General features: G+C 35.0%; 1 protein-coding gene across 11 annotated transcripts in view; it reads left to right on the top strand.

Annotated features, from left to right (window-relative positions):
- Positions 1-22667, top strand: part of ATOSA (atos homolog A) — a 110861-nt gene extending 88194 nt beyond the window's left edge. For 8 of the 11 annotated variants that reach the window (XM_019747072.2, XM_019747075.2, XM_019747071.2 and 5 more), the window contains 7 exons: positions 1542-1661; positions 5665-5744; positions 6441-6549; positions 11685-11843; positions 16642-16710; positions 18892-19091; positions 21664-22667. In XM_019747072.2, coding sequence (XP_019602631.2) covers positions 1542-1661; positions 5665-5744; positions 6441-6549; positions 11685-11843; positions 16642-16710; positions 18892-19091; positions 21664-21817 — 891 coding nt within the window. In that variant the 3' untranslated portion in view covers positions 21818-22667. Of the gene's footprint in view, positions 1-1541; positions 1662-5664; positions 5745-6440; positions 6550-11684; positions 11844-16641; positions 16806-18891; positions 19092-21663 lie in introns of those variants that run through there. The other 3 variants (XM_019747077.2, XM_019747069.2, XR_002138657.2) reach the window with 2 other exon arrangements.
- The last annotated feature ends 408 nt before the right edge of the window (positions 22668-23075 follow it).

The following is a 23075-nucleotide window of genomic DNA, read 5'->3' on the forward strand; positions in this document are numbered from 1 at the left end:
CAATAGTATAAACAATTGCTGGAGAGTAAATAGGAGTCAGAAATAAAACTCATGTTAACGTCATGTATTGTTTATTTGTCACTCTGGCTGTGTGCCACACAATGGCAGTGTGCCCACTGTGTTACACCCCTGCTCAGCTAAGGATTTTAGTAATATCTATAGTGATATCATTAGGCCGTTGGTCACAATGCCTGGCTGCCAGTACTGACTTCACCATTTGGTCCTTGGGTGACACTGAATAAGTCACATAACTTCTAAAACCCTTGGTCTCCTCAATTTTAAAATAAAAATGACAAATCTCTTGTTTATCTCAGTGTTTTAAAATATTTTCTAAACGTTAATGCGCTCTATAAAGAAAAGATATCTGAAGTTATTTCCATTTTATTTAACTTTCTACTAAACCATTTTTTAACTTAGAAAATTATTAGGCTCAACTTTTCTTTATAGCTCTACGTACTATTACAAATTTATATCTCAAATATATGGAAAACTACCTCTTAGCAGTCTTGATTCAAATTTGAATGACCTTGGTTTATCTTTTTTATCACTCATTAGTTTTACTGGGCATGAGAGTTTCAAAATTGTGCCTTGTTTCCAATTTCTATTTTTTAACAAAAAAATCTCATCTTTTTAATGTATGGGTTTAATCAAACAGTGGTTTCTAATTTCTTAAAACTATATTTGTCACAAAAACCTACCCTGGCCTTAAGAATATCAGCTTTTCGCGATCCTTTCTGGTACCTAATAGTTTGGCCATGGTACTTTTCAAGCCACTTGGATTCATTTTTTTCATCCACTTGTTATACATTTAATCATACTTCACTTACTGTGTGTGCAGGCACTCTTCTAAGTGTTTTATGTGTGTTGGCTTACTTAATCCTACTACTACATGGCGAGGTGTTAGGTTTTGTTATTAACTCCAGTTTTTACCAATGAGGACCCTGCGACTAGAGAGATTAAGAAACTTGCCCAAGGACACAAAGTTAGAAATGGTAGAGTCAGAACCCAAATTAGTCTTTTCTGATTTTTATTCATGTGTTTTTATGAATTTCTGAACTTTGGGTATAAACTTGTCTAAACTTTTAAGAATTAGCCTATTTCCTGTGTCGCTTCAAAAACATGGCACTGTGACTGCATTAGATGTATTTTTAAATTCGTATTTATTACATTTCTGTATCATGTGCCACCAAATTATGTCCTCTGAGAATGCCTTTTGATATTGACAGTTTTATATTTTAGAATATTATGCTAATTTTTTCTACCTGGAGTAGTTTTTTCAATAAATTAAAAGAATCAACTATTAGCTTACTGTTAATAGATGCAAGACTCTGAGTATTTATAAATATGATCATATGTTGATAAAGTAATTTGAACATTCTTTAGAATATGAGTTTATTCAGCATCTTAGAAAAAAGGTCTTAGATACTGTTTTCTGGTTAGTGTGTGTGTGTGTGTGTGTGTGTGTGTGTGTGTGTGTGTGTAGAGATATAGATAGTCTAAGACCAAAAAATATTACCATTAAAACCTAATTATTTTCTCAGCAGAGGATTATACCACTGAAACAGTCAAATGTCTGGCGGAAACATAATTTTCATTCCTTGGATGGAACCTCAACCAGAGCCTTTCATCCTCGAACTGGATTGCCTCTTCTTTCAAGTCCTGTAAGTATTTTTCTCTGATCTCATGTGTAAAACTTGAAATATCTAAAATGTTTGTAAATCATTTATCAGTATTATTCTGGTAGACAAAGCACTAAACTTCTATTCACTGTGGTGGACTTAGTTGATACAGGAAGACCCTCTCCTCCTTCCCAAACACAGAAATCCTGGATAAAATATAACACAACTTATAAATACATAATATAGTGTAAGAGCAAGAAAGATAAAACGATTAATATTAACTTGGGCAAATTATGGCCCTCGAGGCTACCTGACCCTAAGAGAGTTCTAGGGTTTAATGCCCCTGCTGGAACAGGAGTCAAGGCTGCAAGTCTGCAGCAGTTACAGCTAGGACCTGAAACCAAACTCTTCATAAAACTAGAAACGGGCGTGGACTACCCTACCAGAGATGGGAGAAGAGGAAAACATTCACTTGTTTAATTAGGGTACAACTGGGAGGTGGATAATGAATGGGAAAAGAAGCCCCCAAAAGAATTTTGACCTAAACTTAAACCACTTATGGTTTTGTGCAATGTGATGTTAAGAAACATCTAGCTACGAAATACCATATTTCCCCGAAAATAAGACCTAACCAGAAAATAAGCCCTAGCATAATTTTTCAGGATGCTCGTAATATAAGCCCTATCCCAAAAATAAGCCCTATCCCAAAAATAAATATCCCAGTTAAGATCGTCAGCCAGACAGACACATTTAGTGCGTCCATTGTAACACATGACGGACGTATTGAATTATAAAATAATAATAGTAATATATAATTAAATATAAATAATATGATTGACATTAATACTTAAAATAAATGATAATATAGATTATAATTAAGTACTTGTAAATACCCAAGCAAGCACCTTTGGACAAGAGGTAAATGCCTATGTAAACAGATGAACTTGAGACTTATTGCCGAATGACCAATCGGAGCACAGACACAACGCACGAATAACATGCGCACTTGATAATGAATGGATGTGGTTGTGTCTAATATGAATCTTCATAATTCAGTACGTTGTGTGTTGTAACGGATGTGCTTAATGCACTCGTGTGAAATGAAACATTTTCTGAATTTTGGTGCCTGCAATTTTTCGTCGCTTTTGTGTGGACCATCATTCTTAACTATCATCATTTTTGTTGCCACTCCTGTCTCGTAAGTCTTCAGTTAACACTTGATTTAATGGTAGATTTAAAGGGAGTAATATTTTGACCCCCAGACAAGATGAGTGCAAAAAGAAATTGCTATTCTGTCAAGTACAAGAAAAGAATCATGGAGGTTCCCAGGGCAAGAATCTTACAGCTTTATGCAAAGAGAAGAAGTTGGATCTCCCAATGGTCTGAAAATGGCGAGCAGAGTACGATAACCTCAGTCAACAGGTGGACAAGGGAAATGCTAAGAAGCGTAAGTGTGGATCAGGTCGGCAACCATTATTTCCTGAGCTGGAAGACATCATCTGTGAATGGATTGCTGACAGGAGAGCAAAGGCTTTGGTTGTGCACAGAGCTGATATTCAAGCATTTGCCCTTGCAGTGGTACCACAGTTAGAAATATCCCCAGAAGAATTCAAAGCATCACAACACTGGCTGGATGGCTTCCTTCAGCCATATGAACTGTCTCTAAGATCGACAACACTGTTTAAGCTGGAAGATACTGAAGTTATTAAACGTGCACTTGCGTTCAAGTCCTTTGTTGATGACATCGACTTTTCTAAATACCAACTCTCCAACATGACTGCTATGGATGAAACTGCAGTGTTTATGGGCCAAGGATCTCAAACAACAGCTGATCAGAGGGGTTCCTGGTTATGCAAGTGCACGTGTTACTGTATTTTGGCAATTTGTCTGGATGGAAAGAAAACCCCACCTCTAATCATCACTAAGGGCAAGAAAGGTAAGGTTGAACATGTTTCAGGCATTTATGTTCTTGAAACTGAAAAAGCCTGGTGCACACAAGCATTTATAAGGAAGTGGGTTGATTTAATGCTGCCACTTGTTTTGCGAGGTGACCTAAGAGGTCTTCTAATCTCAGATTCAGCCAGCATTCACCATGCTAAAAACAGGAAGAACTTCCTTGCAGAGAGAATAGATCAAATAATGATTCCCGCAGGAATGACTGCCTATCTCCAGACTCTTGATATTGCAATAAACAAGCCATTCAAGGACCATTTGCTCATGGAAATCAATGACTACATTGAAAATAGAATGGAGAGAAATCAGCGTGGAAACTTTGTGAAGCCTAGCCTATAAGAGGTCGTGACTTGGGTGAAGACTTCATGGGATAAAATCACTGACAGCTGTGTTGCCAATGCACTACGAGCAGGATACATGGACAAGAAGTGCTCATTTAAGGAGAGCTCTATTGCTGGACATGAGAGATTGGGGCCAATGGTTCTACAGGAAATGGAATTGCAAGAAATTCAAGTCGGAATTCGGGGTTTGGAGAGTTATGACGATGTTCCAGAAGATGACATGACTGTATTTGAATAAATGTAGAGTTTTGTACATGAAAAACGTAAGACATCCCCTGAAAATAAACCCTAATGCATCTTTTGGAGCAAAAATTAATATAAGACCCGGTCTTATTTTCGGGGAATTACGGTAACCGTAAAACTAAATTGGAACCAGTGAAACACATGGAGTCCCAGCAGAGGAAACATGAAACTATCCCACATCTATGACCAAAGACTTTTTTCATGGAAAATAACTCTTGCTAAAGATTATCTCAGAGGGAAGAAAAATACGCACACCTTAAAAGACACCAGGAGCAAGAAGTAGGAGAGTTCATGTTTAGGAATCCTGTTATCAGAGCAACCTGAAAGAGAGAAAAAAACAATTCTGTTTAAAATATGCCAAGAGATAAATGAAGGTAAAGGCAGGGGATTGAGATGAAAGAACATACAGATCTGAAAAAGAACTAAATAGAAATTCTACATATGGAAAATATTATAACTGAAGTGTACACACCTGTGTATGTACAGCGGGATTAAACAGTGGACTAGAGTCAGCTGAATAGAGATTTAGTGAATGGATTAGACAGACATCAGGAAAGCACCTAGAATGTAGCACAGAGAGGAAGAGAGATGGTAAAATGCGATGGTCAATTTTACTAGATGGTAAGTCTAGTAAAAATTCTAAAAGGAGAACTAGATGGAGTAAGGAAAATACAATATTAGAAGAAATGAAGGTAGAGAACTTGCCAGAATTGAAGAATGAGAGTTTAGATTGAAAATTTCACAGTAAATACTGACTACAAAAAAATCGCGCGGTACACTGGTACAACTCTCAGAAAATATTGAGGATGCTTGGCCTTTCAGTATCATCTGTTTTTTTCTTAGTCACCAATTAGACTAATCACTCAGATACTTATACATATTTAACATTGTAGAAATAAAGCTGCCTAACTTGCATGTTGTATATGATTTTACCTTTAATTTACACTTGGGTCTTTCATTTTCAGGAGATTTTGAGCTAGATGGTGGTAATCTTGTTTACAGTGGAGAATGTAGTATTTTTCAAATCTATTGCCTATGAAGCCCCAGAGTTCTTGGAAATGTGCAGGGTGATGGCATGAGCAAAGAACCCACACAGCTGGCTGGACCCCAGGCTCCCATCACCATTTAATTCTTTTTCCTTTTTATTTGAAAGCTATAAATCTTTTATTCCCCACCCACCTCCCAAAAATACAAAAGCATATAAAGTAAAAAAGTCTTATTATATGTTAGGATTCCATGTAGGATCTGGTTTTAGGAAAAAACCTGGTTCTGCTTCTATTAAAAAACAACACCACCAAAACCTAGTAAAAGTGCTTCTATTATCTATTTTTCTGTAATAAAGGAGGAACATAACACTGTGTAATAAAGAGCACGATTTTAAGTAAGCTCTTATGGGAGAAGTTTATTGTTTTTAAGATATGCTTAGCTTTCATTTGAAAAGTATTCTATCGGTTCAAGAAAAAAATTGTAGTCTTTATAAATATCACAAATGATTATTTTCACTTTAGGTTCCTCAAAGAAAGACACAATCAGGTTGCTTTGATCTGGATTCTTCGTTACTGCATCTGAAAAGCTTAGCATCTAGAAGGTATTTATCTTAAAATTCATTTGTCTATCTGAAACTCTTATACAAAATTCTGATCTTTCACAATAAATAATGTTGGCTCTAAAAATCAGAAATTTAACAGGAATCTTATTTTCCAGTTATCATTTTCAGTGTGATTATACACACATGTGTAATTTATTAAGGATGAGTTAGGGAGAAATTAAGAAGAGTAGATTCTATATATTGGTCATCATAATAAACAAACACATTAGTTTTAGTTTTAATATTTAAGTGGGTCTGTATATTTCTGGTCACTCACCTGCTCTTTTGTCTTACACTCCTTTGCAAAAAAGCCTTGGCATTTTGTTCCATGTTGACATACTTTCATATTTTTCAGTCACATAATTTTGCCTTTGTATTCTCATTTTTTAACTGAAAATGAAGCTATAAAAGACTGCATTATTATATGTTTCCAGTAGATGCCACTATGTGATATGTTATAAATTCCCCCCTTGAAACTTTCTAGGATGTTATATATATTCTTTATCAAATTTTATAGCAAGTATTATAAAATCTAATCAGGAATTTTAAACTAGATATTCCATGTCTTAAAATTTGGTTAATTTTTTATTGTGGTAGTTTAAGTAAAATTAATCAGATTATCTTAATTTATTGCAAAAGTAAATTAGCAAATATGGTGGTTAATATGTCCATTTACTGATTGTTTTTTTTTATTAGTCCTCGGCCATGTTTAAACATTGAAGATGATCCAGATATTCATGAAAAACCATTTCTGAGTTCTAGTGCTCCACCTGTAACAAGTCTTAGTCTCCTAGGAAATTTTGAGGTAATGTTTTTTGAAATTGTTTTAAGAGTTGAAGTTTTTTAAGCTTGTTCCAGGGTATGATTTGTGTCATTTATTTATGAAAGGGAAATAAATAAGTGGATTGTATTTTTAACAAAGCCTTAAAATCATCTTCTTTGTTTCCTTTTCCTTTCCTTTTCAATGAGAAGTTAGGAGAATTGTTGGTGGTGCCATCTTAGAATTGGGTAGCCTATAGAAGAGACAGAGGACTTAGATGAAATAAAGTTGGATCAAGATACCTGTTACTCTAGCCAGAGGATAAACTTGACTCACCTTCTTACGTGGTAAAATTGGCTCTGGCACCCAGGAAGGATGATGGCATGCTGCTAACAGCCTCTTCATGATCAAGGAGGTTGATTTTAAAAATCAAATGGTTCTTTGTACTATATTTATAATTTCTCTGTAGTTCCAAATCTATTCTAAAGTAAGAAGATCATTTTTCTAAAAAATCAAATGGTTAAAGATCTTTGATGCATGTGCTACTTTATTTAATATGACTATTTCTGCTTGAGACCAAATGTGTTATGGGGTTAGTTGTCGTTAATTATTAATAGAAAACAACCTTAAACATGAACCTGTTGATGACATTTAGCAGTGATTTTAATTGGTGATTTATGGGAAAATAACTTGAAGTTTGTATTTTTAACTTAAATAGCTTTATAAGAGTTGTGATGGTTTGATATATTACGAGTATGCTTTATTTAAGGCAATATTTTAACATTGAGGCTATCTTTCTAAGTCTTAGTGGAAATAAAAATATATATATTTTATGGTAAGTTGATCTTTTTTCCATGTCACTGTCAACCTGTCAGTTCAGAGATGTTGAACTCTCTATCCTTTGTCATTGATTTAAAATTACATAAGGTTCTTGTGAGGGTCAGATCCTCTGCAACCTTTGTTTATTACAAGAACATCTATTAATATAAGGAGGGGAGAGCTTTGATATGTAAAAACCTTAGGAAAGGGAAGACAGGTAAAAGATCAATATACTGTTCTCTTCACCTGATTCTATTCGCGCAGATATGTGTACATTGCCATGTGACTTAAGTAGAAAAATAGAGAGGTTCTGAGACTGTCCTCTTTAATTTATAATGAATTTGATGCTCTTTCCAGTAAATCACAGAAGATATTTATTCTGCTTTGCGAATATAACTCTCTTTGGCAATTTGAAAATGGGGAGGGGGTTGACTTGAATTACTAAACTGACACTGTGGTCTTGTTTCATGAAACAGCAAAGCCTAACCCTGCAAATTTGTTGAGGAGAATCAAGATGTATTGACATCATTTGTGGGGCTTTAGGTGAAGTCTAGAAACACACTGACGCAGAGTAACACCCAGGTCGAAGGCTGTCTATCTGATTTCTAAGGCTAGTTATTAGAGCTTTCCCTCTGATAAGGGGTTATTATCTAAAATATATAAAGAACTCATACAACTCAATAGCAAAAAAAAATCCAATTAGAGTTTTCTATTCCAAAAACCTTTCTCTCTCTCTCATTCATTCCACTCATCTGTCCTTTGATTTTCTTCTTCCATCAGTTCAGTCCAGCACAATACAGACAACCATCAGAAGTGGGTGATTTTTCCTACATGTGGGAATCCCAGTAATTTCTATCACTATAAAATAGCTTGCATTTTCTAAAATTTTACATAAGTAGACTTATTCAGTATTTACTCTTTTTTGGAGTCAGGGGCTTCTTTCATGTACCATTATTATTTTGAGGTTATCTGTGTTGTCCTGGGTATCAAGAGTTCATTCCTTTTTATTGTTATATGGTAATAAAAGGTTGTTTATTAATTCACCTGATTCTAGATATTTGGGTCGTTTCCAGTGTGGGGCTATTACAAATAAAACTCCTATGAATATTCATGTATGAGATTTTGTGTGTACATAAGTTTTCATTTGGGTTAGGTAATGACCTAGGAATGCAATGTCTGGGTAGGGCCTAGCATCCATGTTAGTATATTAATTAATATGGTAGGTGTATGTTTAACTTTTTAAGAAACTGCCAAACTCTTTTTTCCAAAGTAGTTATACCATTTTTAATTCCCACCAGCAGTATATGAACGTTCTGGTACCTCCGCATCCTTGCCAGTGTTGGCAATGGTCAGTCTTTTTAATTTTAGCCACTCTAGTAGGTGTGTAGTGCTATTGTACTGTGGTTTTAATTTGTATTTCCCTATGACTAACACTGTTAGAACTTCCTTTCTGTGCTTTATCATTTAGCATTGCATTCCCAAATAAGCACCTGTTTTCCAAATATTTTCTCCAAGTCTAAGGCTTAGATTTACATCTTTATAACAATCTTTTGAAGAGCAAAATATTTTAATTTTATGCATGTCCAATTTATTATTTTCCTTTCTGGATCTTGACTTTGATGTTTCATCTAAAAAATTTTTGCCTAACTCAAAGCTTCTCAACCTTAACACTATGGATATTTGCGCCAGATAATTCTTGTTATAGGATCTGTCTCGTGCATTGTGGGAAGTTTAGCAGAATTTTTGGCCTCTGCCTGCTGGATTACCAGTTGTAGCAACCAAAGATATCCCTAAACATTGACATATGTCCCTTAGTTGAAAATCACTGACTTAGCCTAAGGTCACAAAAATTTTCTTCAGCATTTTCTTCTAAAAGTTTTATTATTTTAGCCCTTTAATTTATATCTATATGAGTTAATAAAAATTATATGAGTTAATTTTTATAAGTGATATGAAGTATGTGGTCAAGGTTCATTTTTATGAATATGAATGTCCATTTATTCTAGTTTTGAAATCAGGTAATGTGAGTCCTTTCATGTGTTGTTCTTTCTAAAAATTACTTTAACAGTTCCTTCCCTTCTTTATATAGATTTTAGAATTAGCTTCTCTATTTTTACAAAACAGCTTGCTGGATTTTGTTTGGAAAATTGACATCTTAAGAATATTAAATCTTTTGATACACAAACACAGTATATCTCTACATTTATTTAGCTGTTCTTTGATTTCATTCATCAGTATTTTGTAGTTTCCAGCAGATAGATCTTAGACGTATTTTTGTAAATTTATATGTAAGTATTTCATGTTTTCTGGTGATATTGTAAGCTATACTTTAAAAGTTTTTAATTCTCAATTTTTCATTGCTGTATATGAAACTATAAGTGATTTTGTATGTGTGTATATATACATAATCACCTATAACCTTGCTCAACTAGTTTATTAATTTTATTGATTTTTTTTAGATTCTTAGGGATATTTTAGGTACACGCTCATATCATCTACAAATAGGGACAGTTTTATTTCTTCCTTTGTTATCTGTATGCTTCTTACTCCTTTTCCTGCTGTTTTGCATTGAGTAGGGCCTAGCATCCATGTTAGTATATTAATTTAAAGCCACAAAAATCTGAATAAAGTAAAAAACCAATATGGGTCATTGGCCTTTTCCACAGCATTTTTGCATATGCATTTTTGCATATATATGAAAATTTTATACATCTCTACAATATTTTTCTTAAAGAAACATTTATTGAATACCTACTGTGTGTTGTGATGTATGCCAGGAATACAAAGCCAAAAGTTCAAGTTCCTGCCTTGGAGAAGTTTGTGGTATACTGGAAAAGATGGAAATGTAAATCATTTATAAACCCAAGTAATTAGTACTGTAATAGACGTTTCCTCGGTGCTCATAGATCCACTCTCTCTGCTAACGGGATTGGGGAAAGCTTTACTGAAGAACTGTCACTTGAGCTTGGTTATAAAAGATGAGTAGGAATTTGCCAAGTAAATCCGCGTGGGGTATAACAAGGGATTCTAGACAGAAGGAACTACGTGTACAAAGGCGCATGTGCAAAGTAATAGAAGAGCATGGAGATGTGGGAAAGCATCAACTGGAACTGAAGCATGAGACTCTGCAAGTGGGGAGGAATGAGGCAAGAAAGGTACAGGGGCCTTACAGGCCATGCTGTGAAAATTTGACTTCATCCCATAGATACCAGGAACACAAAAGTTTTTAACCTGGTGAGTGATATGAGATAATTTTTTAAAAAAAGAAAAACAACTCTGGCAGTAATACAAAGGATACACTAGAGAAGGAAAGACTTAGATGTTGCATTTGTTTGGAGAAGAGGTTGTGAGGGTCTGAGCAAGGTTAGTGGTGGTGGGGGAGAGAGAGCTGAGGCCATGAGACTGAGCAGTCAAATCACCAGGTTATGGACTGGATTGATTGCAGGACAGGTGGGAGATAGAGAAGGCTGTTGTAACAGGGTCTCTTGGTCTTCTGATCTTTTTGACAAGGGGACTTTGGAATGTTTATTCAGTCTTTCAAATTTAGAGTACACAGACTATTAGATTCGTAAGAGCTTACAGAGTTCTTTTTCAAAGAATTACTGAATCAAAGAAACGCTACTCATATTTTATGATATATACATATATGTGTTGCTATGCAACTATATATATAAGAGAGCTTGTGAAAGATTTAAAATGTTTCTGGAAACATTTCTATACCTGGAAAGCTAAACGCAAAATTGTTAAAAGTGGTTAGTTCAGCGAGTGAGCTTGGGAAAGATGGATAAGGGTCTTCTCTTCTGTTTGTATTTCTGGACTTTTAAGTTTTTTTCCTAATGAGCATTTACTGTTTTTAAAGTTAGACAATAAGACATATGTTACATACAACAGTTTTTTGTTGTTGTTGTTAAGACGCAGTTATTTCTTGGTTAAAGTTATAAGTACTTGGTTTTCTTTTTTGATGGAACTTGTGTACGTGACCTAATAACAAGTTGCCAGGTGCTTCTCTGTAGCTAGCACCATGTGAAGGATAAAAAATTTCTGATATTGTACCTGCTCTGGTAGAGTATATTTTTATTTACAGAGATAAGAATAACATATTAAACAATTAGGTCTAATGGTGAAATTCGAGGATAGTTCAGTATGGGATAGTGAGAGGAGGCCAAACTTTACAGGATGGTAGAAGATTGATGGAGGAGGGGTTGATTTCAGATCAGATAACATCTGAAATGAGGGCATGGCAATGGTAGCACCCACTTTTCTAGTGCTAGAAGGCATAGTAATGTGTTTCTTTAAATAGAAAATGAAATGCTTGTGTTAACTTTTTACATTTATTTCTTAAAAACTATTTTGTATTTCAGGAATCTGTCTTGAACTATCGTTTAGATCCTCTCGGTATTGTTGATGGTTTTACTGCCGAGGTAGGGGCAAGTGGTGTTTTCTGCCCCACACATTTGATTCTTCCAGTTGAAGTGTCATTCTACAGTGTTTCAGATGATAACGCTCCCTCTCCTTATATGGCAAGTATTTTTTAAATTGTCTTTTTCTGCTAAAATCAACCAACTTACTGACAAATGTCTTTAAGATTAAAAAGATTGAGGATTGCTTTTGTGCAATGTTTGAAAATACTAAGCATTTCCTAAGAGAAAATTGAAAGCTGAATAGACACTAATATACCAAAATATTACTCCACAACTGAGCTAGCTAACAATACTGTATTTCCCTGAAAATAAGACTGGGTCTTATATTAATTTTTGCTCCAAAAGATGCATTAAGGCATATTTTTGGGGGATGTCTTATTTTTTCATGTACAACAATCTACATGTATTCAAATACAGTCATGTTATCGTCTTCTGGTACATTGTTATAACGTACTAAATGTATCCGTTTGGCTGACGATCTTAACTGGGGCTTATTTTCAGGGAAACACGGTAGATAGCCTCTTGCATTTGAGGATGGTGCTGAAAATTTATTCGATGTGATTTGAAAAGATGATAAACATTTGATTAGTTATACTATAATTCCATATCTTACTGAGTTCACACAAATTCTAAAGTGCTTACTGTGCACTCTAGTCCCACGAGGGTTGCCTTCACATGTGATCTCACCTCAGTAGAAATTAGGAAAAGATTTGGTAACCTAAGGCTTTTTGAGCCCCTTTTACCCCCTTTCTCCTGTTTGGTTTGTCTTTGGACCATTTTTTTCTAATCCTGGGGTTCTTTAGAATATTAGGTGTTTCTGACTCTATTCTAATGTTTTAGTAGAGAGTAAAATAGTTTAGGGGAATTAGAGCAGTTTTGAGCCTTATGATCCTATGATTTCATCTTTGCCTTTTTAAAAAATTATTATTCCAATAGATTGAGGATAAAATAAGCCTTCAACTGCGAAAATGATACCAAGTCCTGGAGTATGATTAGTATCAGCCCTTTTGCAAAAGACAAAGAGGGAGAAGTGGGTAGCAATGCAAGTCTATAAAAAGTTTACAGCGACAGTGTCAAATATGGAGTCAGATCTGGGTTTTCATGTTAGGTCTTACTTTGAGAAATATGTATTGCTATAGGTATAGAAATATACAGCACTGGTCTTGCTACTTGAATGTCCCAGCTACCACATGGCACAATTGCTTCCTTGCCCTTCTGTATTTTCAAGGACATTAATAACAGTGTCTTTGTTATTAATAAAAGTTAAGAAAAGGGAATTCTATGTAATCGAGAAACAGAGTAAGGGAAGTTCATCTTTTATAGGGATCTAAGTATAGCCTACTCATTATTGGCACAGTTTGCTCAAGGAAGCCTTATTCCATTCTAAGGGTGAAAATTTTAGTCAAGAGCATGATCAGTGTTTCATACTTTGATAGAAAAAGCATGCTGGTGTCTGCTCATTTACTCACAGTTTTCTTTTTCCAATACTGTTTACACTTGTGGATCATAATCATAGAGATGCACAACATTGGTTATTATAAAAAACAGAGGCCTACTCCTTCATAAACCTGCCCCGTTATCACATAAACCACCTGTTATCCATTTGCCACACAATGATGGATCCACTTATCCAGTAAAATTTTGAAAAAGTAACTGCTGATTTTTTATAATTAATAAAATGGAAAGCACCATTGGTATAAATTCAGTATCAGAATAGAAATGTATCATGTTGGAATGCTGACAGTATTAGGATATAACTGTAAAGATGCCCATTTTGCTTTACCACGATGTCAAGAAGTCTCATCAGGTTCACATATTCTACTGGCACATAGTGATAGAGAATTGAAAAATAAGGTCTAAAATACTGTAAGCTGTCATTAGTGAACAGAGTTCTGTTCTGATGACCATTGGGATGGCTTGGAAACAAGATGAAAGAGTGAATTCGCTGAAAATCAGCTCAAATAAATATCTTTGTGAGAAATTCACGAGCAAGAGATCATTTGAACTATGCTTTAAAAAAGCAAAAACAGTGTTAATCCTTGACCTTGGTTGACATGTGAAAAACGAAGAATTAAGAGATAAAGGATTTTGTCACTCTGTCTCCATAAAGTACACACAAATGATTACAGATTTTGAATAGACATTGGAAAGAATTTAAATCAGGTTATTGAGTTGAGTTAGTCTGTCCCTTAAGAATCCCTGATTTACTTTTCTTTAATAATATTTTTCAATAAATCTTCCATTGTGTAATTTTTTTCCTAAGTCAGTTTTACTCAGGAATGGGTACCCTTTGCAAATGACTGTGTCCAAATCTTAGACCACAGATCTGTTGTACTGTAAATTAATAAAATTAATGTTCTTTCAGGGAATCTTATTCATATATTGGTAGTTTAGTCTGTTTTCAAAGGACTGATCACGTTTTGATAAGATAATACATATTACAGACCAGCAGAGCTGAGACACCAAACTCCTATTTGTTACTCTAACAATAACTTTGGGACCTCTCATGACAACTTACACAAATGACTTACCAAGGTAAAATTTTAGCACAGAAAATTCTGTCTTAATGGTGTAGAAGTGGGCAAGGACTTCTCATTAAATAATTCCTTAAAGATTAACTCGAAGCTATATAATATCTGTCTCCAATTGGCTGTCAGTGGTAAAAATGTTCTCCAAGTGTTATATGATAACATTTCACGGTTTATAAACTAGAACATGGTGGAGGAACCAGGCAGAAAGTTCTAAAGCAAGTATACCAGCGGCAAATTCGTGGAATGACTTGCATTAACATCATATTATCAGAGCTATATATTCTTGTCTTCTATTTGTAATTAACCAAATTAAGATAAACTTCTTTCAATTTTACTTAGCTTTGTATTCTTTCTCTTCCATAATAATTTGAGGATGAGCTTTTGTATATGATTTTACCCAGTTTAGTTTCTTAACCTTTCTATTCCATCCTAAAAGGCCAGAAGAAAGTATATTTTTCTTATTTACGTTCAATACAGTAACTTTTTCTACGTAGAAATATTAATACGCTGACCTATTAAAATAATAAATAACAAAGTTAATAATATTAATAAAATTCCAAATAATTTCTCAGTTCCTTTCTAAAATTCCTAATTTGCCAATGCCATTACTTACCTTACATTGCTTAGTAATTGTTGTAAAGTGTTGCCTTAATCTTTAAGGTTTAAAAAAATCTGTATTATTAGGTTAATGCAAAAAGTAATTGAGGTTTTTGCAATTAGTTTTAACCTTTTAAACCTCAATTACTTTTGCCGCAACCTAATATTTCTTCATAAATTGATTTAGTTACTATTATCATGTTCTAAAACTATTAGGATTGTATGTATTAAAGGAAGTATCAGCTTCATAGTAGTTTTTGCCTCCCCAGTTTTTCTTTATTTATTTAGGGGGTGACAGGAAGAACAGTAATATACTGCCTGTAGCAATGTGATTATAAAGGTAGCTATTTTTTAGATATATTTTACTTTTTCTTTCTGGAACTAGGAAGAAGAAGGGCATTACATACCATAGTATTTTTAATTTAGAGCAAATTATAAGAGAAATTGTTTAAAAATTTCATTGCTGTTTTTGTTAGGGGTACAATTTGTTGATATTCTGTTTTCATACTCTCAATGACCATGTGATAAATCAGATTTGTTAAGAGCCACGAATGTCTTCTCATTGCCCATTTCTCTGAACCTTCCCCAGTAGTAACATGGTAATTTAGTAGTCTGATTTTGTGCTGTTCACGTGGAGTTGAGGTATTCGCATATTGGAGTCTGGTCTTCCCGTTTACCTTTGTCCACTCCTTTTTACCCCCATAAACCTGGCCTGTCTCTCAAACCCAACAGAGGTGTTGCCTGATGGAACAGTCCTGTTTTATATTTTCTTTTACATAAGGTTGACATGTTTTGGTACGTACAATATAAAATGATGGGATATGAAATGTAGAGCATGCAAGTATTCTGCTTAACTACATTAACTATTTAAAAGAAAACCATTAGTCCAGTTAAAACAAATGAATCAGCAGTTATTTCTTAAAGCTATCTATGAATTAAGTATCACATTCATTGCCTTTAGTCCTTTTGTCATCCTGGTTATCTAAAGATTTTCACGCATTCAATCTTAGTTTCCCTTGTTTTAATATATACTTATTTCCCATTGTTTCGGCTTCTGAAGTGATTAGAACGTCCTCCTCAGAAAACTACTGTACAGCAGTGCTTCTCAAACTTTAATGTATGTATGATATCATATGGGGAATCTTGTTAAAATGCAGATTTTATTTGGTAGGTCTGGGGAGAAGCCAGAAGTTCTGCATTTCTAACAAGTTCGCAGATGATACTGATAATGCTGGTCCGTCTCTACTCAGAAATCCATATATATGACCAAATTCACTGACTGGAGAATTGACTTCTTTTTTGGCTGAGACTTAGACCCTTCCACATTCCTGCTTTTTTTATATGTCCAAAGATCAATAAATTGTTTTGCTTGTTAATTTCCCTCTTCCCACATGACACAAGGGTATGCCCTGTCATCTCCTTTATCCTTTTTAGTTAAGGAACTCCTTACTTCTATATCTTAATAGAAATTTCAAGCAATATGATGTTATATGTTTGTCATGTATTTGATATATTTGTTATTTATTATATATTTGATGTTATATATTATTTATTGCAACATCTCCAGGAAAAACAGTAAATTAATTGTTTCTATACCAGTGGGACCCTCACTGTTTCACACTCATAGAATGTATCTCTGTTCATTCAATGTGAATGGTTTTCCATACAAATAGATGCTGCAATTTTGGTAATTACACGATTAATATTATTTTAGTCTTTTATATACCTATGCATCAGTTTGTAATCAATTTGTCTTCTTTCATTTCAAGGGTGTGATTACTTTAGAGTCCCTTGGTAAAAGGGGTTATCGAGTACCTCCTTCAGGAACAATACAAGTGGTATGTGTTTTATAGCCTACAATTGCAATAATCATTCTCTCACATACATGTAGAACTTAGCCCTTTCTCCTGCTACTGCTGCTGCAACAACTTTGGTAAGTAACAGTGGGGCTGCAGCTTTCTTTGGAGTTTCCCTGCTCTGCCCCAGGAATGACCATTTGGGGACTCCATAAGAGGAAGCATTAATAAGCTAATCAAGGTGAATGCTTTAGAAAAATAGTATATGACAGTTTACATGACTTAAATAGAGCAATTTTCAATATAATTAGAATGTAGCATAACCAGTGCCTTCCATTGCCAGATTGAGATTGACCTATTTAAAAAGAGACCCTAAATGTTAGTATTGCTTTGGCAGGAAAACGTGGGAAACAAAATTACATTATCCCTAGTGTAATAATTTCTAAATTGATCTAATGAAGTGGTTACACAAAGCAGAAATGTCGTCTGACAGATGGCAGGGCAGAGAAGCCATCTTTCCTTTTGTGTCGATCTAGCTTGGGTTCAGGAGAACTCTTCTAGCCCAGCGCAATCCTTCGTCATCCTTGGTCTAGGGTTCTCAGAAGAGTCACTGGATACCAAGGCCCCTTTACCACTGAGTTCTTCTCCAAGTCAGATCCAGGATAATCCTAAAAGCCCAGAAGTCTATTACAGAGTTGGCTCTTGCAGACTGAAAATTGTCTAGCTCAATTATACCTCAGTAAAGCTGAAATTAAAAGGGGTGGGGGGGAGTCGAACAGAGTTCCTCATACTCAGGCTCTGGTATAATTCAGCCTTTGTATGACCTTTGGCGTCAGTGCGATCAGTACTTCCTTCACCACTGTTACTCATCACCTTTGTTCTAGTCCAGCAAAGGAGTCTATACATGTGCTTGTATGATGTCACACAGGAATGAAACACAGTACTATGTGTTTGTGTGTTGCAATATATACATATAGATATTTTACTGAAGAAGCAGCACTGCATATTAAAGTAAGATTTTTCTGGCTGTGTAGCTCAGGGGAAAGTTTGAGTCGCTGGAAAGCTAGTTATCAGTTGTCATGATAATGAGGCCTAAACACAGAGGCAGCAGGGCATCTCTTGTTTGAGGACTGCCAACTTTAATGGTTAATTTTAAATCTGAAATTTAGGTATTTTGTTCCTTATATAGTTTAATTATGTATAAACATGGTTTGAACTCCTGGCTTACTAGTTGTGTGGTTGTTGAATGTATTAGCCTTAATCTTAAGACTCACTAGATTTTAAAAGATTGGATCATAATATTGATATATTTCTCATTTTGATTCAGTGAGTGATGTCCAGTGCCACGGATGAGCTTCTGAAAGCATGGGCACCAAGTTACCTATTGATGTGTTGGTAATTTGGTTAAAGTCAGATCAGCAGCTTGGGGTTTTGTCTATAAACCAGTATTTTTAAAAGTATATGTCTTTGATTATTAATAGCCAAGTATCAATTGAATTTAATTCAGTCTTCACTAAGGATACGTATTTTGGTATATTATAATATTGATGATGATTAAAAAAAAAGCGTTGCTGCAGTTTTTGAAATCAATCCAACTGTGAGAACATGAAGTATTATTTAGCCTACTTTGTAACTAATAATGTTTATTTTTTAAACTTAGATACATTTCCAAGTAGGAAAAAAATCTCCCTTTTGAGAATATATTTTTATATTTTAAGTTTTGTAATAACCATATCAACCTAGCACACCAAAAAGTGTAGTTTTACCATGATTTTGTTTTTTTAAAATTCTGTTTACTCACTATTAAAATGTGAGGAAAATTAAAATTCTGTTTTGAGAAATTTGCAGTTGGTACACTTTAATGAAGCTAATGTTTGAAATAAATGAACTGGAATGTTTTAATCCAGAGGGTGTATATTTTGCTTAATCTAGTGGAGCCATTTCTTGAAATCTGAACAAGGAGTAAAAGTTACGTATTGTCTATTAATACGAAATTTGTGACTAAAGGTTTTGATTTGTTACAGGATTTTACATTATCGTGAAATAAAAATAAATTGAACCATTGTTTTAAAATACTGAATACTAGCTCATTAACTTCTGAAATTTCAAAACTGAATTATATATACTGGGATTCATTTATTATTTTAAAAATCTATTATTGGCATAATCATTTTGAGTCAAATCAACACTTTTAAAGAATAATTTCTATATTGTTTTCTATAGACCTTATTTAATCCTAATAAGACTGTGGTGAAGATGTTTGTTGTGATATATGACTTACGAGATATGCCAGCCAATCATCAGACATTCCTACGACAACGAACTTTCTCTGTGCCGGTTAAACAAGAAATGAAGAGAAGTGTTCATAAAGAGAACATGCGACATACAGAAGAACGGTTATTACGCTACCTCATACATCTGAGGTAATATTTCAAGTACATATGAAAATATGTTACTTTAGAAGAACAACTCTAAATTAATTTTCAGTTTACTTTAAAAACTCGCTCTAACTAGACCACTGCCCCTCGGAATTGGCTTAACTTGGAAACTCCTGATGATATGCCAAGATGCAGCAAACACAGGGAATATCTTCCTGCAGTCATTATTACTTGTTCATTAGGGGAGTTTTCATTTATAGCTGTGTAATATAAAGCATTTTATGTAAAAAGAAATGCTGATAAATCTGGGGCCCTAAAACACATTTTCTAAACCAGGCTGTCCAATAGAACTATAATGTGAGCCATATATGTCGTTCTGTTTTTTCTAGCAGCCACATTAAAAAAGTCGTAGCAAACCGGAAAGATTAACATATTTTATTTAACCCAATATATCCAAATGTTATAATTTGAATATGTAATCAACATAAAAATTATGAATGGTATTTTACATTCTTTTGTTATACTAAGTACTTAAAATCAAGTATGTATTTTATACTAACAGCACAACTCAACTTGAACTAGCCACATTTCAAGTGCTCAAGAGCCACTGTGGTTAGTGGCTCCTGTATTACACAGGGAAGTTCTTAAACTTCATTCCTTCATTCCACAAATAATGTGCTAGGCATCCTTCTAAGCACAATGAAACAGCTATGACAAAAATCTCTGTTCTCACAGAGTTTATATTCTAGTGATTCCACTAGAAATTTCTTAGTCAGGAGGGTCAAGCAGTCTAAGGCACTGTGTTCAGAAATATTTTTTCCTCTAACTTTTACTACCCACCTCACAGCTCTATGTTGTGAGAATCCATTTGTATGCCCTTGAGGTTCAAGTTGCCAACATCCCAAGGTAAGGTTTTCCAACCTGAAATCCGAGTATAGCGCTCATGATCAATGAACAAGACTGTTGGATAAGAAGATAGAGCTCGATAGCCTTTTGCCTGTAACTCTGTTCCTAATAATTTTGTGATGCCATTCATAGTAAGCCATCCATCATGTCAGTGAGAGTAATTTGTCTTCTCCTAACTCCTTACTGCAAGGAGCCCTATTCCTCTGGAGGAGGCACCTTCCATTCAGCGTCCAGGCAGAGGACCTCTTTAATCTGTTACTGAGGGTGACCATCAGCTATCTTTCAATAGATATGCCTTGTGGTGACGTGGAAAGAAGAAGGAGTGAGCTGTACACTCAAGTCCCACACTTGAAAAAGTCTGTTAAGTTCATTGGTTCCCCCCATTGTACTCTTACTTTGAGGTCTCTGCCTGGTGCTCTGCACCTAAGGGCATGTTGAACCAGCACCATGTATTTAAACCCAGCTTTATGACATGAGCCTCATGGAAAATGTTACACAGATTGCGGGAATGAAAAAAAAATCTACCAAAACAGACTAAGAAGACTTTTTAAAAGAGAAATGGTAGAAAATAGCAGGCTGAAAAAATAACTCCCAGCCTAATCCAGGAAAAGATTCAACTCTAAACTTCCATTTGATACCATTCCTCTCTCTTCAAGTCGAACAACCTTAACCATATGGAACCAAGATTTACCAAAGTAAAAATCAACTACCCCCGCTTTTATAATCCCCACCTAATGATTAGATACTTTAAATGCTCTAAAGAAACTTCTTTGCCAAGTATGGCATAGTTCCCAAAGCTCACCATGTTCTCCTTCAGAGTGAGATGGTGAAAAATTTCAGAAAGAAGAAAAGGGTGAGACAGAGAGGTCTGTTTTAATATACACAACTGACAGCCAAAATTTCCAGCCAATATAGGAATAAAATCCACAAACCAGAGAGTACCTCTGTTATGCAAAGGGAAAACCAGAGGAATTAGCACTAAATGGTATGTTTGACTATCTGCCAGAAAAATTTATCTGATGAAGGATTCCAGCCCCCTCTATTACGCTATAGATATTAGCAGGGCATAGAAGTTGTTCTACATACAGTTTTGGTAACCATTTTATTTTATTACTAACTTTTCTCATTTTTAATGATGATTAGGCTTTATATAGCCACTGCTGTTGATAGCAGTCCTTTCTCTTCCTGTAATTGTCCTCAAAACTTGATTATTTTCTGTGGTGACTTTTCAAGTGTGGAATCTATTTTAATGTACTCCAATTGTGGGAGGAGGGTGAGTTATGTGAAAAGGATCAATCTGCGTGGCTAGAAGACGCTAGGCTTGCAAAGCCCAAATGTAGTATAATTGGCTCATTTGAACTGAAACTTGACACTGTAGATGAGGAAAGGTGCATGTGCTGTGGTGTCAGGGATGAAAAGTAGAATTGTACGTGAAACCCAGATTTACAGAAGGAAGCATGTCTGGCATTGTGAGAGGGAAAAGAAGTATGAAGTGTTTAGGGAACAGCAAGGGAGAGACACTTAAATAGCTGCACGTGCTTTGGCAATCTAAGACTTTAAATATCTTGTTAAAAAGTTACTATTAACATTGTGGCAAGACTAATTCTTCCTACCTTTAAATTTTAATTATTCATGGGGTCTTTTTGTTGTTGTTTTAAAGACTCATTCCCTGAAATGATGCATCTTTTTGTTTGTTTGTTTGTTTGTTTAGGTTCCAGAGTTCTAAATCTGGAAAGATCTACCTCCATAGAGATGTACGACTCCTGTTCTCTAGAAAGTCAATGGAAGTTGATAGCGGTGCTGCATACGAACTCAAATCTTACACTGAATCGCCAACAAACCCTCAATATTCACCAAGATGTTGATAAGGAGTGATATTTTAAAGTATTTGCTCAGTACCCAAGTTTGAAAGTAAAAAATTAGTGTAGAACAGAGTGTACCAAATTAACAACCAGGAGAGTGGGTCCTCTCCTGTTATCCTGGACCAGTCTTCATTAAAGGATTCCTGGAATGAGATCCACATATTCCAAGTAGACTGGAAACACTCATGTCCTAAGCCTTTTTGTACTGTTGAAACCACTTCATTGGACATGTTGCAATAGTAAAACCCCCGGTTAGATTAGTGTTTACACATTTTATTTCTCAGTTATTTAATATTTAATGTTTTCCTTAATACTCAAGTAATGTTTGTCTCTAGTATTCTAATGTAGCACAAATCCTATGTAAAATCATACTATGTATTTTTGACATTAATGTTGAAATCTGAAATATATGCACAAGTCTTTAATTTTGTGTGATGTGTTTTAAGTACTATACATTTTAAGTTATTGAAAATGAGAATGAAATGTTGAGCTTCTTTAAGATTAACGCACTATGCAAGCATGTGTACTTTTTATATCTCCCAAGTTTAATTTTTACAACGTCCCTTCCAGGTTGCTGGCTCACACAGTGGTCCTGTAACACTCTGTATTAGCAGTGCAATGCGGGCTCAGCTGCTTCCGGTTCCCTGTGCAAGTTCAGATCATCATGCCCATTCGTATCCCTCCTAGGATCCCTTATGACCCACACAGTTCTATTTTTCCTTAATCACTACTACAGAAGCTTTACATTAAATTGCTGTCTCATGCTAGATAACTTTTGCAAATTGTTAAAAGAATATGTACTTTGAAAACAAATTAGTATTTATATTGTAAATATATGCAAAAAACAAAGAAACGTGTATTTGGCTTTTATTTTCAAATGAGACATTTATGTGATGGAGTAGATTTCTGGTAGCCATCAGACAGTTTCCACTCTAGCTTTACCACTGACGGGAGGAGTGGGGGAGATGTCTTGAGCCTTGTCCCAATTACTTTCTTATTCTGGGTCACAAAGGAAGGCAGTCGGCACCTGAGGAAACCACTGAGCAAGGGAACTTGACTGAATGCATCAAAAGCCTTCCCTCCATCCCCCTGAGAAAGAAGAGTGGTGTTAGATGTTTGTGCAGGGACAGTGGGCAACAGCAGATCAGATAACAAGGCACAGATACTGGGAATAATGGGACAAAGCTGCAAGTACGGGTTAGAAAATACGTACCACTCAGGTAGGCCAGACCCAGGAGACCTGGGAGCTAGAACCAGATGA

This window comes from Rhinolophus sinicus, linkage group LG03 (genome assembly GCF_036562045.2).
Source record: "Rhinolophus sinicus isolate RSC01 linkage group LG03, ASM3656204v1, whole genome shotgun sequence".
Classification (NCBI taxonomy): Eukaryota; Metazoa; Chordata; class Mammalia; order Chiroptera; family Rhinolophidae; genus Rhinolophus; species Rhinolophus sinicus.